Genomic DNA, 20,708 nt, shown 5'->3' with positions numbered 1-20,708 from the left:
TCTGCTTAACCCCCAGAGGCCCAATGCTCTTCCCTAAAAACTGGCCTCCGATGACATCATCTAAACATCTAAAAGGTCTTTTTTTAGGTTTTCTTTTAAATCTGGGGCTCTGGGGGTTAATAATATCCTGTAATTAAAAATAAGTAAAAATATAAAATGGGACCTAACATCAGATTTGGATCTTTACATAACAATATACTGTAATATCTACTGGTGGTCCATTAATTTTAGTACATATTGGTCTCATGGGACCAACAGTTGCTGGTATAACAAGACAGAGTTGCAGCAGCCCACACTGAATGCCCACACTCACGTTCCATCCTCGTTACTCCGGTAGAAAACCAGGAAGGGGTCAGACTTGCCAAAAAAGTCTTTCTTATCCAGCTTGTTGGCACAAAGCTGCATGGTAGCAATATCCTGCCAGAGAAGACAAACAAGCATTCAAGATAATCATTCTGATGCAATAGCTTTCCTAAGCTGGCAACCTTTCTTTGTTTTGTTTTGTTTTTTTTTTTTACCAGGAGCTAATTTTATGGAAACAAAAGGTGGTGGAGGACTTTGTGTGAAAATGAAACTCAGTCTGTAAAATAAAAGCTTATGCATAAGAGTTAATGCAAATGTAGAGCGGAATCCCAAGTAGCAGCTCACTGGGCCCTGGAAGGTTTTAATAACCAAACACATGCATGGATTACAGTGATTGGAATCCATTGTTTTATATGAATAACACATTTTATTAGTGGGAGAAACTTATTTTATTATTATGAGATGTCAGCAATGGTTAAAGAGGCAGAGAGAATGTATCATACATATGTATGAATGGTTACAGCAGCTAATGAGGAGCTGTGCCATTTCTGCTACTGTGAGGATGCCCAGAAGATAGAGAGGGAAGAAGGAAGGAAGGGAGGGAGGAAGGAAGGAAGGAAGAGAGGGAAGTAAGAAGGGTAATAATAAGGCCTTTTAGTCATTTTCTGTGGGATGGTATCATGGGAAAACTAAGCTTGTCATTGACAGATAGGGGTTGTCAGCCTGCGCGCGCACACACACACACACAGTAACATACACACTTATCAACATTTCTGAGGTGCATTTGGATCTTGTCAGGAGCAGAACCTCCCAGAGTAACGATGGTAAACACAACCAAGATAAGCCTGTTCACATAATAGTCTCTGGAGCACACACACAGTCTCTCTCACTCACACACACAGTTAGTATCCGTCTGCCTGGTTGGTATTAATATATTATTGTGGCAGGGGAACGGCAAAACTGGAGGGGAAAATCATTTAGTACATAGCAGGAAACTATCGTGACAGTTAATCTTAAACACATTTAGAGAGCTGTGGAGAGTTGTGGCTAATGAAACGTCAAGTGTTTATAGGTGAACTGAAGGGGTCAAGACAAGGAGCAATTTGTAAGATTGTTTAAACAATTAAAAAAAACCCCTCTGAACTGGAAATCTCATCATAGGCATACATCTATATGTAGTAAATATGATTGTTGGTGAGTGGAAGAACTATTACAGTGCCTGATGTTTATGTTTAGCACTAAAATCCACCCATAGTCTACTTATGTGATGATCTGCCGGATAAGATACTAAATGTCAGATGGCTTCAGGGACCAGGCCTAGTTTAATTATTACTTACTCGGTTCTACACTGATGTAATTACCCACTGAACCATTAACTGCTTATATGTGTAATTATAGCACAGCACATCATGATGAAAGCAGCTTCACAGAACTTCCTGATTTTTTTTTTACAAATTGCTCCTTTAAAGTCTTGTTTGGTTCAAGTTAAAATCAGTTTTGCTCATTAAATGTTTTATTGTTTTCTGTGAATTTATGCATAGTTTCTTTGTGTAGGTGTTCAGGGACAAAGGACTGCAAGCTACAACAACAACAACAACAAAATAAAAAATGCAGACAGTGAGATAATATTCCAGCAACATTTGGGCTTTGTGCATGTGTGTGTGTGTGTGTGTGTGCATACTGACCCTGCAGTTACTGAGCTCCTCTGCAGTTAAGATAATGACTCCACACTTCTTTCCTGGAATCCCACTGAGAGCATAGAGAGAGAGAGAGAGACAGAGAGAGAGAAGAGATTGTAAAAGAGGGTAATTGTAGCATAAATGAGCATAAATAATACAAGTGTCAAGGAGATGCCATTCATTGCTTAGCTGTTATTGTGCTAAGTGACAGCCCAGCATGCTGATTCGTATTTCCAAGAAAAGCTCACATGGGAACCTGCGCTTTCCTGCTAATGGGAGAGCCTTTTCTAAAAATGGCCTACAAGCAGCAATTAGCTGACATTAGCCATAGCAACCAGCTTGAAATGCCAGAACAGGTAAAGTTTTAGTTTTAAAGTGTGAGGGGGAAAAAAAGGTTACATAAGACCTCACTCAATCTATATTCTTCCATGTACTTGTGCTCTTGCAGGCGTGTAAAACATCACCAGTCAGCGCGCATGTACAGTTGCAATCCAATGTCCACTTTTAGCTGAGTGCAGGTTGAATAACCAGAAGTGTCCCTGCTTTGCCTGGAGGATGCTTTGGGAGCTGACAGGATTTTGGAAGTGGATTTCACACCAACCATCAGTGATGGCTGAGATTTTGAGCCAGGGTAAAATATTTCAGAATTTTTTGTCCAGAGTAGGAATGTTGTCACTTTATTTTTGGTAGTTTTACAGGCGAGAAAGTTTTATCTGACATGCACAACTTTTATATGGAATATCTAAGACTGGGGTGGTCACTTTGTTTAAGAGGCAAAGTTAAGATTTGAACTACTACCAGGATCTGTCAAACTGCAGCAGAGTTTTATTTAACCTCCAATAATACAACCTATGACCTATCAATGGATAAAGATGGACAAAGGCGGATTTTTAGGCGTGCTGATTAGACAGCATAACCAGGCATACTTTACAGTGAGAATCACAATTTTGCAAATTTAAATTGCCTTTGTTTCTTACTCTACTGCACTTTTTAAATGTACTTTCAGACATTCCCACTGGCCAATTCCCACGCTAGTTGAATGAGGTGGTTTTAGCTTGATCCCATTATTTTATTTTTTATTATAACGAGAAACTAAAATAAGTTATTGGTTGTGCCATTTCCTTTCTAGCTTAGCCAATACATATAATTAGAACAAAAAATGTGTGGTGAAATATTTGAATTCTCTGTTTTTTATAATATTACTTTTTCATTTTCTGTCAACTGACTAATCAATTAATTATTTCAGCTCCAGGAGGCTGTCTGATGTGTGTGTGTGAGTGTGTGTGGGGGGGGGGGGGGGGGGGGGGGGGGGGGTGAGACACATTACGAGGGTCATGGTCCAATTACATTTTTTACCCCTGGGTTTAAGTTATATGATTTATTTATTTTTAACTGCTCTTATACCCTACTATAAAAACTATTACATGCATATTTTTATGGAAATGCATATAGCATACATACATACAACTGTAATAGAACAGAGCTGTTGATATTGATATGGGTTGTTTTCCTATACAACATGTGGATTATAAGAAAAAAGGCAATCAAAACACAGACTCACAACAAAGCAAAGTTAAAAACTCCACAGGGAGCCTCTAATGGCACATGGCAACAGGTAAAGGAAACAATTAAAGCAGTTAAATATTTGTCAAATTGATTGGCACATATCGCAAGATCTGAATACAAATGCTGATGTGTTCTCAGGTTAAAGCTCGTAAAGGTTGTCCTCATTTTTCCTTTGTCTCATTTAAAATCAAATTACATGTGAAGTCTTCAGACTGAATTAAAAGGACAATTCACTGAACCGACACAAAAGAGGGAGAAAAAAAGAGAGGCTTGGAGGAAGGGAAGAGTTTTGTTGCATGAGAATACAATGAAGGGTAACTTGGCACAAAAGTGTCAAACCTGACTGCTGCTTCATTATGATGTTTAAAAGAGCTGGAGGAGGACAAGCAGGAGGAGGAGGAGGACAAGCAGGAGGAGGAGGACAAGCAGGAGGAGAAGGACAAGCAGGAGGAGGACAAACGGGAGGAGGAGGAGGAGGAGGAGGACATGCAGGAGGAGGAGGAGGGGGGAGGAGGGGGAGAGGGAGAGGAGGACATGCAGGAGGAGAAGCAGGAGGGGGAGGAGGGCATGGATTTGACGTTAGTGGTTTAAAAAAACAGATTTGAGGGTAATTAGTTGAACATGTAGCCAACGGTCACACACACATCTTTATTAATGTGATAATATTTCAAAAGTGTGTTAGTTTGTCAGATGTGCCTCTGCTGCAGCAGGTTTTAGGAATTCACTGTGTGGTTTGCTCTGTTTCTCAAAGGAAATTGACGTCTTAGATTTAAAGAGACGAGCCTCTAAGGCTGGTTCAGTTGAGTAATACAACTAAAGCGTGAAATAGTATTTATCTTTTATTTTTTCCTAAACTTATTTTAATTTTAAGTAACAGTGTCAGGATTCAAAATATATATTTTTGGGTGCAGCAAGTAATGTTTTAATTCACTTTTTCATAGTGAAAAACAACTGATGCAGCATCTAGGACTCATCATAAGGATCTAACATTAGTTATAACTACATATACAGCGTAAGTAGGGGAAGTAGACCAAGGATGGCTTTTAAATAAGAATATAACGTGGTTAAGGCTGTAGTGCAGACCATTCAGACCAGGTCTTGGAATCTGTAGTAAACAATCATGAGTCAGCCCTTCTTCACCAGGAAAATGGAACATGAGGTCTGTATATATTTCAGTCCTTCAAAACAGAACATGAATGCATGTTTATGTGCCCATGGGGGTGGAGACTCTTTACCCGATGGTAGCAGAAAATGGTGACTGCATGACAGTGCGCTGCATTGCATGTACCACCTACATCCCTGACCTGTCTCCTTAGGACTGGGCAATATAAAAATGTTCTGTTCAAATAAGCGTTACATGTCCATATGTTCTGTTAGCATGAATGTACCCATGTGTTGTATCTGGAGGATGTATTATCAACCAAATGTGATGGGTTTTTCCCAAGCGGCAACCTTCGGGGCTCAAAGTGGAAGCCCATGCGGAGGTGTCAAAACTTGTAATTCACGCCGCAACAGCTGGGGGTTGGCTCCAAAAGCGAGTAATTTCCCATAGACTCCCATGTTAAAATGGCCGACTTCACAGCAGAAAAAAACAGTCACAACAGTTTACAGCCTGGTACAAAAAACCACTCTGGTCTCAGATGATAGGTTCTCTGCTAGTGTCAATTGTAGGGAGGGTGAATTTTTTTACAACTCACTCTTTTCAATTGTATTCGGACTTAAAATTACGCCTAATTATGGGCGTTGCCGCTTGAGTGACAGACAGTTGACGTATCACAGTGTGAGTTTCCTGCTTCCACGATCGCCCGCCCCCCTAAACCCCGCTCGTGCTCCCCCTCTTTGTCCATAATCGGAGTTTTAGATGACGTGACGCTGCCAACATGGCGGCGGTCATCAAGTCCCGGAACCTCCCACCGAGCCTCAAAACGGCTCTTCAGAAACAAACGGGTGACGTCACGGAGGCTCTGTCCATAGTTTTTACTGTCAATGGTTTTTCCCCTCCCCATGAGGACATGTTGCATAATACAACCCTTACCGTCCTCATGGTGGGACTCTTTGCTCTCGTATTTCTGGTAATGACTTCCTGTCAAATACTTTCAGAGTAACATAAAAAAATAGCAACTAGTGATTGGCCAGGGACCAAGGCGCCACATTAATGTATGGCCTAATCTGTTTCACAGCTTGCATCCTGTCCTATAAAACATAGTGCGGCGTAAAGCACCTTCATGTCATGAGCTACTATTTCACATCTGAACTCTGGTGTTCCATCAGCCCTGCCGTTTTTATTCAGTGGGCACAGAGACTGAAGCACAAAGAAACACTGCAGCCATTTGAAAAGTATATTGAGAGAACTCCATTGTTTCCACAGCTGACAGCTCATGACAGCTGAAGTGAAATTGTATGGCATGGTTACAATGTGTTTGGGCCTTGATATCAAGACTCACTTTTTCCAGTCTTCACACATATTTCATAGTTAAATATTTGCAATGAGCGTATTTCTGCAGCACACATTTCATCACGCCATCGATTTGTAATTCAGTTCAACTGGATTTGAATAATGGTTTGATTGTGAGTAAGATTGAAAAAGTCATTCGCAATATTCATTAAAAATCATTGTCCTCTTTTATTGCTGCCCTCCGTGTGCTATTCCTAGTAGGGGTGATTTTGTAACATTTTCATCTGCTGCCCTGTGCCACAGTGGTCCCTGTATCCAAACATTTTGGAACCAGGGGGGGCCTGAGGCAGAGCCAGAAGGCCGAGCTGCTGTGTGCTGACCCTGAATATTTCAGCTGTGTCCCAGTTCAGTGTCACGATAAAGCAGAATGCAGAATAACAGCCGTGTCCAAACACCACCGACACAAACTTATTTAGCCTTGATATAAAAGAAAAAAAAGAGTGAGCAGCACCACCGAACTGACATAAGATGAGAGAGGAGGGAAAAGGAGTGACTGTGTAAGGATAATTGATTTCGGGACACGGAGAAAGGAAAGGAGTGTGCTAGCCACCCTCGCCTCCTCTCATAAATCCACAGCCTTCCATGACGTACTTTTCAAGTCGATGGATTCTCTCGCTCATGCTGCCTGCCAGCTGTAGCAGCTACAGTGAGAATTATTTATGAATTTATCCACACAGTGTGTCGAACTGCACCCCTGCCAGTGAGCCCACCGGATATAAAAACTGCCTCCTGAAGTATCTGTCCGATCCTCCATTGCAATGGCGCGCTGTTCCTCTGCTAGATTTTTACGACTATTTAGTCTGTTGTCTTTGCTTCCCTGAGAGGCCACAGAGACTTGTTAGACATCTCTATTTGTATCGCTGTAAGCTTGAGTTATATGATCGCAAAGAAACAACCCCCAGTTTGTGTGTATTGATTTGGATTTTTTTTCTGTCCTCAGCACCTACGCAGCATACCGTCACAGTGAAGCAGCTGTGAGCTATTTCATAAGCAGTAACCAGGAGGCTAAGCAGCCATCTGCTGTTAACGACATCAAGTATGGGTTCTTATAAAAACATTGGTTAACCTTGGAGCCGTACCTGCCTTGTGAAGTGTGCCCGAAGTGCCAGGTTATATTCTTTTTCTAAGAAACTACTGCAGATTTTGGCTCAGATCTGAGTCTGGGATTATTAAAGCCAGAAGGCTGCGTGTGAGTTCTTTTCAGTCTACCCAAACAATACAGGAAGGATTTTACTGATTAGCTCCCTGTGGTCAGAGATGCAGATATCACAGCATTAACAATCTCCACTCTAGTTTCAGAAGGATCCTCCTTTGTGCTGCTTGCCAAAGTAGTTTCAGACACATCATTGCAGCTCAGTGCATCATTAAATGTGTCTGCAGCACAGAATAAAGCTTCTCTCAGATATATTTGCTCTGAATAATGCCAGAGACCAGCTTCAAGCCTGCCTTACATCACGCTATATACATTTACTCCACAAGCTCAAAATTTGAGTTCTATAGAAAGTTTCCCTTATGACACATGTACAGGGAGTGAATTTTCATGCTGTGGCTATATTTGAATTAATTGGGACTGTAGTGTGTGTCCACAGGGGCGTTTAAGAAACCCTGCACGCTTGGTGGGCCTGCACTACACATTGACAGACCAACAAAGAAATCTCAAGCACAAGTTGCATCTGATTTACATGTGTGCAGTCTTTCAAATCCGGAAAAACATGGTGGCTCATTTGAAACCTTTCTCATTTGTGTTTAGTGATATGTAGGCTAGAAACAAGCAATGCAGTTTGTAATCTACCTTCATTTTAGATTGATAAAGTCCATAATTAGAGAGGTCCCGGATGCTACTCATATGCATAAAGTGGCTGAGCCTTCAGCTTTATACTGAGGACGACCAGCCTGCTGAAATGTAATGCAGACTGAAGGAGGAGTTGTAGGGCTGGTTACATAGACAATAAATGGGAACCATGACAGCTGCATGAAGTTGATAAAATAAAATAAATGATATTTAACTGTGTTAGTAGCACCAACTTCATTCAAATCTGGGCTCACATGTATTACTAATAGATCATCTAGAATGCTGATAATGAATCTGCAGAAAGAAAAACAAACACACACACAAAAAAAAACACAGGAAGCTGAGCTCACCTTGGAATTTGATGTGTTTGTTATTTTCTGGAACTGATTGCATTTTATTCAATCAGCCCCCCCACTCTGTGGTTACTCCTAAACCTGTCTGCATGTCGTCCTCTTTGTTCAAGGCCACAGATAAATGAATTATAAAATCCCTGTCAGAAAGTATAGACACTTTCATCTATTTGTCATATTGTCTTTGAGGTGCTGCACACAGCCAACATGCCTCTCTCTGCTACTTGTAGTAAATCTCACTTGACTGGAACGCCATTTGAATCTGCTGAACACATACTTGAGATCCAGGCATCCAGGCATTTAATATTTGCACATCACATCTGCACACACACACACACACACAGATACAGGTCTGAGATGGAAAACCTGGATGGATCTAGATGACATGAGATGACAAATCATGTGACTGACTGTAGGCTGAAGTACCACGGCCAACTGTGTGAAGGTGCAGCTCAAGATCATCCTATGTACATGTAACAGTCCAATAATTTTAATGTATTTTTTTCCCCATCAGTAGGGACACAAATCTTCCCTTTTTTGTAACATCCAGCAAGTATTTCAAACTAATGCATTTCAAATTAATTGGATTTTGTTGTCTGTCAAATAGTGATGTACTTGAATGTGTTTTGTGTAAGTGACACAAACATGACAACCTACAACCCCACCCTTTGTCATGACTAACATGAATCACTTGTGTTTTAATGCAAACCACAAACACAAGTGGAAGACGAGATTAAAGTGATAGTGTGGTTTGTTTTATCCACCACCCCCCCTCTTATAATGCTGCAAAGTAACCTTGGCAGAAGAAAATGGCTGATTCGTGTATGTGTGCACAAAATAAAGCACCTTAAAAAAAGAGTATTATTCTTATCACTAGCAAGTGTGTGTCTGAAGAGCGTGAGACAGACAAGCTGCAAGTGTGAATGTTCAAAAACATTTTTTTTATGGCCAGTTACACTCCTTGGTAGTATTAGACAGCAATTTTGATGTTGTGGCTTGATGTGAATTAGTCACACTAAGGGCTGCTAGTGTTGCGAGTGATTAATGACATAAAGTAGCCGATGCATTTGTACTTCCTGTATGAGTTTCATTTGTTACTGTTAGCAGTTAATGATACATAGAGCGGGGGAAGGCCTGAGGAAGAACTATGACTAATGGAGTTACCACTGTAAAAATAGTTAAATTAAAAAAATGATTCAACATCATTCCAAATGCTCTAAAGAGTCCAATGCTTCATGTTTATGTGTCTCTCTTTGCAAAAATCTGTCTCACCACTCAGTCCAAACACTGAATCTTTCTACTGTGAATCCTTTGTTGTTTCAACAAGTGGTGTTGCTCACAGATTAGAGGTGTTGTCTCTCTCCGTGACTGTTACAAAACAACATTGTCACATTATTTGCCAAGATGCTCAAAGCTGGCAGCCATGAAACTAGCTCACAGCTAATTTCTGCTCGCCCAAACAGAGCCATTTACAAACATATCTTTGTTTCCTGCCAATGGAAAGAGAGACCATGCTGAGTGTGAAGTAGTTTTTTTTTTAAATAGGAAACTGTAGCTGATAAAAATGAAGATAGTTTTCTTTTGTATTCTTTTCCTTGACACAATTACGCATGCATCACAGCTTCAGTGTGTCTGCTGAACCTGAAGACCTGTTATTTGACATAGACAAGGACAAGGGCACTTCTTTAAATCTTTTTTTTTTTTTGCAGCAGTGGCTCGTTTAAATGTCACCTATTTGATTTTAGATTTGCTAATGCTTAACATTCTCTACACAAGAAGAGCAGCAGCAGCAGGGCTTTGTCTTCGTGCCTGTCATAGCAGAGCAGGCCAGATGAGTCCTGAACCACCGCACCAGATGGCAGGTGACGGTTCTGTAGGACGAGGTCCACAGGGGACAGACAATGACACAGTAATGTGTGTGTGTGAATGTGTGAATGTGTGTGTGAACTCCTTCATACCAACAGCGGACCACGGTGCCGTTACACATTCATGAACAGGGGACCACCAAACAAACTGGGGACATATTTAAATCAGGAAACTCTTTTGATTTAGAAGCACCGATGGAGAGTAATGGAATACGTGTAAAAGAATATGATAATGACTAACAGTGTTTTCACACTTACAATATGTTACAATATGAATAGATGCTAGTCAGAAAAGAGTTCAGCTTTTTAGTGATGTATTTGGGCAACCAGATTTTAAAATGAACACAACACATAACCCTACATCTGTATCTCAGTCCACTACATCTCTCTCATATTTGTCATCTGTTTGTCAGACTGTGTGTGTGTGTATATGTGTGTGTGTGTGCTGTTCCTTGTCTGCACGACAACAGGCACAGACCAGAAGGCATCCCACCAACTGCCCCTAATTACACACCCTGCCCTCTGACACAGTGCCGACAGACTGACCACTGTCTCCCAGCAAAAGCCCAAATAGGTACATTTTTTTGATGCAGGCTGGTTTTCAGCTATAAACCTAGAAACATAGCTATCCCTACAGATGGCTTATTTGCCTCACTATCCACCTCATCAATCTGCATCTGGGCGACTGGCAGCACTGGCATTGTTAATAGATCGGCCTCATTTTTTCAGATTACATTTACAAATGGGTGATTTGTCTGTTTGCTTTCCAGCTTGTCAGCTATAAGTGATGATGATATGTTAAAGTTGAAAAGTTTCAGCTTCTGCTTGTTGCTGCTCCGTATTTAGATGAATGCATCACAGTATACATGTGGGTGTGTATCACAGGTTACGTTTCTCTAGACAAACATTAATTCCAGTTTAAAAATACCTCTGCTATGTGGTTTTACAGCATGGGTGTCCATAAAACACACGCCACTCAGCTCCCCATATTTTTTTTTTTTTTTTTTTTTTTAAAAAGGGTGTATTTTAGATCATAGTTATACTTTTACCGCCTCGGCTAATAGCCCCCTCGGTTACCATAGAAACACACAGGTAAGTGGAAAGGAGTGCTCGGTTCGCCACGCAGCATGAAGCCCGTTTCTAAAACTGTTGACCTATAAAAATGTACACCCACCATCATGAGGAGGCTACCGGAACCATATGTGCTGGACGTGGTGTGTGTGTGCGAGTACTTCATCTCAACAAATGTGGAAAAATACATCAATAGCCTTAGAAGTTTTTCATAAACGCCGTCAGTACAGCTGTGTGTGTGTGTGCACAGCTTGCTGCACAAGTGCAGTGAGACCTCAGAATGACAGCACCTATAGAGAGAGGCATTTCTGAAAGTAAACACAGATCTGTCTGTCTGCCTCTCACAGTTAATTCATCCTTCCTCCTGGATCCATCTTTCTTTATTTGCTGATCTCCTTCACCTGTTTTGTTTGTTTCCCTTTCAGAGGTACTTTTTATCCCTTCTTCTTCTTCTCTCTCTGGTCTACCAACTTGTCTATCAGCCTTCAAATATCTCCGCTACACTTTCCATCTCTCCCTGTATCTCCCGCTCTCCTTTCATCCCCTCTTGTTTCTCCCCCTGGGCTTTTTGCTGTGTCTGATCTATCAGAAGCTCCAGACAGCTGTCTATTCCCTGCAGGCAGCCATCAGGGACACTGACCATATGGGAAGAATAGTGATTGCACTCAGCTGGTCTCTTATTGTCTTGTTCCTCTTTTCATTTTTAGCCTTTTCCAGGAACACTCCTTGTAAAGCCATTTCCCGTTGGTTCCACTCATTTTGCTTCTCACTAAATCTTTCAGGCTGTCAAAAGCCAAAGTGCTTGTGGTCTTCCATGGGGTGGAGACCAAGCCGTGGACAAGGGATGTTTGGGATGATCATTGGAGAATCCTAATCTGACAGTTATGTATCTCTGCTGTATTGTTTTGCTTGTTCGGGCCTGTTTTTAAATTCAAGACACTTGTCTTTGAAGGGAATTGAGGCCACCAGGTATTTTTATCTCGGGTATTTTTGGATTTATTTATGCATGGCTGGGAACAATTTAGATAAAAAATGTTTTTAAAGTATTGGTTGAGTCAAAACTCATTGGAAAATAAAATGTAAACTTTACTTTGACAATTATGATGCTATTGCAGACCATTGGCCTCCTGTCCTTTGCAGCTAACCTTACCATTGAACATGGAGAGTCAGCCTCCACTGAACTGAGCCACCCGTGTATGTTTGAATTTAGAGGGCCCATAAAACCATTGGTGGATAAAGCAGAGCATTCTGTGTCGGCCTCAAAGGAAACAGTTGCTGGCAGGGATTTACTAGTAGTGACATCTGTAGAGGCAGAAGTATCACCAGGAGCTACATCTGCATTCTTTATCAAAATGACACCACCTAGATATTTAGTACTCATTGTGTGAGTACTTGTACTTTTAATACTTTAAGTACATTTAGGTAAGTACTGTAAGGAGTGTTGATGTAACACTTCTGCTTTTACCTAAGTATATATTTTGCTGGGTAATTGTACTTTTACTTAAGGTTTCAGGCTTCATTACTTCCTCCAACACTGAGTTTTGAGTATATTTTTTATGAGCAGTGACGTTTTTAGCCTAAGGCAGAAAGAGTCCGTTTTAGAAAAACTAGCACAGACCCAGAAGGCTTCACTCCAGCCTCCTGGGTCATGGTCTGGAGCAATGTTATAGCCACTATCTACTTCAGCCCTAACGTTTATCTGTGTCAGCCAAATGAACAGATGTATCGCTGAGGCCATATGCTGCTCATAACATGAGATGATATGTTGTACCTTGCTGTCCTGAAAACATGTTGCTGTCCTTGGATAATATGCGTACTGCTGACAGCAATCCTGAGGAGCTGGCTCCTGTTTTGTGCCATGTGCATGTGAAATAAATTTGCTGCTGCACTAAACTGCATATGCTACAATATTCAGCTTAAATGTGGGTGTTTTATCATTAGTTTGACCACATTCACAGTGACCACAAATCTTTTTTACAATCTTTTTTCCTGAATAAGTAGAAAGCATATAAGGTTCACTGAAGTTAAGTTAAAGACAGAGGTCCAGCATTAGTATATACCATTTTGTCATCTGCAAAGAAATGGACATTTAAGTGGACATTAGAATGTTACTGGTGCATATTATAATGGACCAAGAATAAAGCCTAAAGTGGCAATCCATTAGTGATGGTAAGAGGGCTTGAGCAAACACTTTCAACCACTGTGCCTATAAGGTGTGGACTCGTACAGACTGACATCACCACTTTTGTGAAAGGTGAAATATTACATTTATCATTCAGAGGAGAATTGGCTGTCAGAAAAAGAAAGCTGACTGTTTTGGTGGATTCCATCTACTTTTTGAGATATTTATACTGCCCTTAGCTGAAAAAGAAGAATTATTAAGAATTATTAATTTAAAATCATATAATAAGAAATAACAGCCACAGTCAATCAGAAATATGACTATATTCTAGTTTGATTTGTGGCAGGAGATGTGACCTTTCCATCTTCTTAAGAGATCCTTTTGTGTTCCAAATTTCAGAGGAGTGATTATCAAAAGAAGAGAGAGCTGACTGGTAATAATTTGATTTCCTATTCTTAATCATGCTGGTGCAGATGTCTCCAGTCCTCTAGAGTGCCATAGGATCTAACAGTGGACCAAGCTTTACCCCGGCAGGGATATGAACCACTGTGAATGGTATTATATGTCTGTGAAAAGAATAGCGAAAGAGTTTAAGTGCCAAGACAGGATCAGTAAAAGGGAAACTATAAATTAAAAGCACTTGCGTAAAACAGGTTCTACCATTTATGCCAAAAAAGCATCAGGGATGTTGAAGTCTAAGGAGGAAATCTGAGTGACAGCTGAAACTTTATTTACAGGGCACTTGTACAGGGTTTACACTGGTGATTTGTGACAAATATTGTGAACATAATTGTGAGTTATTGGAGGATTCCACCTCATTAATAGCACATATGTCAGACTGCTTTTTATAAAATAAATCAATTTATGAGTGAATATGATTTCAAATGTTTGCACAACATTAATAATACTTTCTTATTTTGACCTATACAAGCTCACAACCCTACATTGAGTTAATGGATAGCTGAGGCTGTTATCTGTACAGTGAAAATCTCCTCTGACAGTGCCTCGAAGCTCCGTTACCTCCCATTAATCACACGGAAAGTCATTATTAAGACTCTTCAGAAAAGGTCTTATTGTATGTAACCTTTCACTTATGTCACTTTTCTCATTTCTCTCCTCAAGGTGAATTCAATTAATGAATACAGTGAAAAGATGATTAATCACACAGAATCAGAATTTATGACAAGTTTGTGATGAGCGTGAGTAATTGTCCTTGTTTTTAAAAGTCCATCTAATTAAATGCAGAAAGCAGGAGTGGTGTCATAATAAATCTATGAATCTATTTATATTTTCATTTCTGTCTGTGTGTCAGACAAGACAACTTATTTAATTATGACATTTGGCTTTAATGGGTATGTTTGTGTTTGTGTGTTCTTTCAGCTTTGGCATCACACAGTCCAGTGATGCCAAAATGTAAAATACTGCTCTCCCTTTCACTCAATGCTGTGGCATTTGGGCTGAAAGCACAACATAGCCAGCTGATTGTTTGGTCTGTCTGAGCACGATAAGCTGTCTAGAACATGTCAATAGTGCTACTGGCAACAAACAGCGGCAGGAGCCATAAACTGGCCCCCAGCTGACTTGACTCATCACCACGTCTGTGTCCAGTGGCAATGATTCATCCAATGTACAACCATTCCAGCCACTACAACAGAACTCTACAAACTCATAAAGACTTCTAATTGTGACTTAAATCATACAAGAAGCTGTCTATAGACAGAGTTTATAGGTAGAGCTGCTGGTTGAGCTAAACGTTGCATGTCTGGAAACCATGGGGATGAGTTGTTGCTATGGAGATAACCTGTTAGTTAAAGTGTGGAACTTCAATGACAACAGAGACAAATTAGCAGTCTTTCTTCATGTCCAGCATTCAGGTCGGACTGAAATATCTCAATATTTAAAAGGACTGCCATAAATACTCACGGTCCTCAGAGGATTGATATTGCCAGCATTTTAAAATTCTTACTTACCCTATGAAATACCTACAAGATGAAGTACATCAAGGACTGATTTCACCCTCTTAACCTGCAGCTGTACTCGGAAAATGGTGAAAAAAAAAATCTAATGTTAAGATTTACACTACCTGCATCCCCACAGCTCTGTGTAAGCACTAGTGATTGATGTAACCTTGCCAATTATTGTTTGGGTTCAAGGATTTTTAAAGGAAATAAATGCTTCATGTCATTTGGGTTTATTTAAACCAAACATGTTTATAACTAGCCTCATCACATCCCTCTGTTGCATTGAACTCAACTAATTTGACTATTTCTGCCTAATTAAGCCCAAATCATTGATTAGTTTGGAATCAATTCAGTCAAAGCCGGATGAGGAAGTCAATAACAGTTTGTCATAAATTCAATTAACTGATCATTGGCATTCAAGAAATTCAGGTCAGAGATTTTTAAACAGTAACACTGCTGCAGCTGCCCTGGTTCAGCTAACACACAGCCTCTGATTCCTTTGCTGCTCTGTGATAAGAGTAACTTCAAGGACTCCTGAGGTTGAGAATCATTCCACTTCACCCCGTGTGATGAGCTGCACAGTGTTAAGGCAGACAAAGTGAGTTGCTCAGTTGTTACAATGAAAAGGTTTCAGACCTGGCTCTTGATTTCTCTGACCTGACAGCTCTTTCTGTCTCATAGCAATCCTTTCACTCCTCAGAATACAGCATGTGATTCAACACTGCAGACATCCAGTAAAAAAAACAGGGGAGTGAACTCACAAAGAATGCAACTTTTATTATCTGAAAAAGGGAATGCGTTATCCACATTTCAAGCAGAAAATATGAGCAGATTTGGCATCTTTCATTCAAAGTTAAACTGACTTCTGTCATATAGCACATTTGTCTGAGAGAATGCTCCGGCTCACAGCGTGCACCCGGCTGAGTGGCCTCTAGTATTTCTGATCTAACGATATAATAGATGAGGCTATTTAAAATGGGTGAGTCTACATGCACACACACTGCATTAGTGAGATGCCTCATATAGCGTTGTTTTCCAGAGCAGCCATCAATAAATGTAGAACAAAAGATGGAGGGGGACTCATTTCATTCTGCCCAGCCGAGGACATTACTCATGACCATTATTCCTATGATGGAAACACCTCCTCCACCAACTCACATTTAGTGAACATTTTCGAGGTGTGTGAACATACAATGTCATCAGTTTTTTTTTCATAATTAGTGTATGAATTCTGACCAAATGCCTGCTACATTCTGAGATTTTCACAAAATCTGGATGGACAACCTGAAAAGCAAAGCCTCTGACTGTGGCTATAAATAGGGGGAGTAATTCAACACTCACGAGAGCGTCCTCTCCTGCCGTCCTCCTGCTGATCCAATGATTTCTCCCAGTGTACAGAAGGTCTGGCCCAGAAAATCCTTAGTAGAAAAGCAGAAAAGGGCTTACATGGCTTGGCCTCTAAGTGACAGCATTTCAAGATTTTTTTAAAAATAAATATGTATATATATTCTTTTTTTAATTTAATACCAAGAAAGATTTCAAAAAGTGGCAACAAAGCACGCATCACATCACAATGTTTAAGGGATTAGGTTACTTGGGTTTCCTGCATACATTACAGTTTCTTTCATTTTCTACAGGCTAATGAGGAGAGGGAGCATTTGGCTTGTTATCAGCATGCAGCTCAAACACCAGTGTGTGTGTGTGTGTGTGTGTGTGTGTGTGTGTATATATATATATATATTTATTTATTTATATTTATATATATATATATATATATATATATATATATATATACAGTATATATATATATATAAAGTTACTATGTGGCATGGACAATTTACTGCATAATGATATAAAGATTCCTGTTTTTTTTTCTTTAGGAAAGGCTTGATTACTTCAACAGGGCAATAAATCCTCATCCTGCGTGTATAAACAAGAGCTCTGTGGTAAACGACTCTGGGTGCTGATCTGTCCAGGCCAGACTCGTCCGAACTCTCTTTCAATATACAAAATTAGCATAATGTCATTTCCCTGTTGTGTATGTGTTGTCCTGGTCCTATTTTCCATTAAGTCGAGGATTTAAATGATCTACAAATCATGCAGTTGTATTTTAATTACGTTTGACACAGTGTTGTTTGTGATTGGGTTTAAACCTGCAGTTAATAATAATGATGCAGTCATGGTGCAGATTATTAATTATATACCACATCGTGCTCAGCGATGACAAATTCTCATTTCATTCATTAGCTCTTCAACTTTCTCCACTACAGTTCACAATTTAGCAACAAAGGGAACCAGCCCATTAAAATATATGAACACTAAACATCGCACTACACACACATCCCTGGACCGCTTGTGCTATACAACAAACAGGGTTAACACTAAGGCACTGGGCCTAATAGCAATTAGGAAAAGACTATAAAAATCGATAGGGATAGTAACAAAGATATTAAAGTCATTAAATTTCCATTAAAATTAAATCCCATCTTATTGAAGAGCCATTAAATTAAACATTAGCTTCAGAGTTTAATTTCACCATTTACATAAGCATTCATTAACCCAACTAGGTCAAGCCCAGGAAGTCCTACAGCACTGCATTATTCAGCTGCTTGTTGACCGATTGATTATTCCTGAAAGGACCACACGGCGCATATGATAAATGTCCTCAGAGCAGAAAAGACCGCTTCCTCCTTCGTTCAGCATTTTCATTGAACAACAGATTTTACAACCTGCCCACACGCTGCAAAGAAAAGCATATGGCAACATGAAAAAAAAGCAGAGATGACACGACACAATAAAACTCCTTTTGCAGCAATAAGGGCAGCGTGTTGATGTTTGTGGTGCGTGGGCACAGGCAGGTGTGGGTGTGAGTCCCCGCAATGTGTGGAAATGCCCTGACATACACAATCCTGCTGTAGCACACAAACAACAACAGCTGCCTTCACTTTGAAGTGGAGTTCTGAAAGATTTTTTTTTACCTGAGCAAATGATAAAATGTAGACAGACAAAATGAGGAAGCGTTCCAGGGTGGGAGCTGTTGGTGTTTGTCCTTGATGTAATGAGATGAAAGATGGGAAGAAAATACAAAAAAAATTAAAACAAATGAATGACACACGCGTCATGTGGGGATGCACCAAAATACACTAAAAAAGGGGATAAAAGATGATTGTTATCACTCATCAGGTGAACAAGGTTCAGGTCAAACTACTCACCTTCTGCTCTCCCGTGTGATTTATTTATAGGAAAAAAAAGAATAAGGGACATTGTCATGAGACAAAATAACAGTCACAGCTTTACCAGTATGAGTAACTGTGGATACATTTGAAGGAGTCGAAGCTCTCATGAGGTTGACATACTGAACTTACGTGTTTGGATATGTTACAGCTTCTGGAGTCCACATTGTACCTGTGAGAAACAAAAGGGTTGGATTGGAAGATTGGAAGAACTTGTGAGCCACACATTTTGGAACAATAGGGCTGTTTATTTTCAAAGCACAAATACCAGCTTTATCCTACTCAGCATTATCAGTGCTGAGTAGGATAACTACAGCATTGTGATAACAGGTTGGGGAGTACAATTAGAGCTCAGTCATTACACTGCAGTGGTTTAATCTTAGTAACCTTTTATTGCTTTGTAAAGCACAGTCATTGTTTGGTTTAGGAAATGATCTTGGTTTAGGTTAAAATCATAGACTGTGTAAACCCCCCACCCCCCCATCTTCCTCATAGCTACAGAAACACAAGTTGCTTCCATCACTTTAAAATAAAGCTCCCCTGAGAATAACAGGCTGTACTCAAGCTTTCCTAGCTAAGCTGTGCTCCCATGCCTCTCTGCAAACTCTTTTTACTGCAACCTCTTCTGCCCTACAGACCCCACTTAACAACTTCACTTCTGTTGATTAAAGCTGCAGAGGCATGTAAGTGATCTTTCTCTGCTATTGATTGGGGATAAAAGGTAGGTGAGAAGAACACATAGGTATAATTTAATCAGCAGGAATATAAATTGGCCTTGATAAGTGACATTTAAAAAAAAATCTGCTTTCATAATTGGACATCCTAGCATCTAATTTTACCACTGATTGGTCAGTTGGTTTATCCTAATAAGGCCAAATTACCATTTCACCAGGACCAACAAAAAGAGTCATTCAGGTTCAAATGGAGTGCTGAGTATTGAAGTTTGAACTAAAGATTTATCTGTCAGAATACTCACACATCAAACCGTAGATTCTGTTTCTCTTCAAAGAAGAAATCCAGAACAAACTTCCTGACAAAATCTGGATTACGAGTGTTATCGATTACTTCCGTTCTGCCAAACTACAAAAAACAGAAAGAAAGTGATAATAGGTGATATCACCAGTATTGATGCAAAAGTCAATAGATGCAACGATGCTCACATTGAAGGCAAAAAAAGACAACCTGAGAAACAAGTGAATAAAATTCATGAGATTCAGCAGCAACCCATATTACCAATGCAACATTTCACACAGAACCGGTATCCATAAATACCAAATCTCCTTTGCAAAAATGTGACCACACTGTATCACACTGAGCTGCATTGTGCTGTGAGCTAAATCTCGTGTCTCCAGAGAAATCAGGCTCCAACATTAGAGGCAGCACTCTACCCCGCGAGCCCTAAGAGGCCCGTTCCCAACGTCTCTCCTGGGCTAGGCCGTCTCTCCATCACCCTGACAATCACACCAGTAATCCCCCAGGTGGAGTGCCGGCCTCGCCTCTCTGGCCTGGCCCGACAGCACTGTGTAATGAGCTATTGATCTTGGCACTGCCTCACCACAGCCTCAATACCTCGACTCATGTCTTTAGTGCCCAGCGCACATAATCCGCGCTATCAACTGCGTCCCCAGCCTATTCATTACCAGGGCCTCTGAGGGTAGTGTATTGGACCTAAGAACCTACCTGCTGTATTGCCCTAAAGGGAAAGTCCCATGATATTTCCTTGTGGTGTTTCTATTTTCGGGGGTTGGAGGCCTGTGGTTTATAATCTCACTCAGACATGACTGGTTAATAGATACTGGGGCATTGTGGGTGAAGTTAAGGAAATGCTTTGTAACTGCTGGAGTCATTTCATTATCTGAGCTCAAGTTTGAAAAGACATTTCAGCATAAACATACAGGAATATAAAGGCACTGCTGAAAATACACTGTATCTGTGAGAGACCCACTTCACTGCTTCTTAGTCAGGCTTTGACAGGGAATATTTATCCAGTTTTGGAAATACACAGAAGGACCAATTCAAGTCCAAAAATAAGTTGAATAATAACAGCGCTGCTGTAGAAAGAAGATTTGTGCGTACAGTTGTTGTGTGCTTTAAGCTAGATTTGCATTCATTGTAAACATGTAAGTGAGACCATTTTTGAACGACTTGTATTGGAGGTTTTGTAGAGAATTGTTGCCTTGAATGTGTGTGTCCTATATCCTATTTAATGGGTATTACAGGATGGGTTCAGCAGCAAGCACACAACAACATTTATTATATGCTGTGAATTCATTTAACAGCATTTCTTTAGTGGTGCCAGTTCTTAAAAAAA

General features: G+C 40.2%; 1 protein-coding gene across 5 annotated transcripts in view; it reads right to left on the bottom strand.

Annotated features, from left to right (window-relative positions):
• Window positions 1-20,708, bottom strand: part of cpne9 (copine family member IX) — a 53,787-nt gene that overhangs the window by 16,654 nt on the left and 16,425 nt on the right. The window contains exons 4-9 of one of the 5 annotated variants that reach the window (XM_028409824.1): window positions 19,374-19,477; window positions 18,530-18,569; window positions 18,377-18,379; window positions 16,506-16,582; window positions 1,989-2,052; window positions 314-417 (exon numbers count right to left, since the gene is read on the bottom strand). In XM_028409824.1, coding sequence (XP_028265625.1) covers window positions 314-417; window positions 1,989-2,052; window positions 16,506-16,582; window positions 18,377-18,379; window positions 18,530-18,569; window positions 19,374-19,477 — 392 coding nt within the window. Of the gene's footprint in view, window positions 1-313; window positions 418-1,988; window positions 2,053-16,505; window positions 16,587-17,531; window positions 17,546-18,376; window positions 18,380-18,518; window positions 18,570-19,373; window positions 19,478-20,708 lie in introns of all 5 variants that reach the window. The other 4 variants (XM_028409823.1, XM_028409820.1, XM_028409822.1 and 1 more) reach the window with 4 other exon arrangements.

Source organism: Parambassis ranga, chromosome 7 (assembly GCF_900634625.1).
Source record: "Parambassis ranga chromosome 7, fParRan2.1, whole genome shotgun sequence".
NCBI classification, from domain to species: Eukaryota; Metazoa; Chordata; class Actinopteri; family Ambassidae; genus Parambassis; species Parambassis ranga.
Note: the sequence above shows the minus strand (reverse complement) of the source record. Positions and strands in the feature narration are given on the sequence as shown.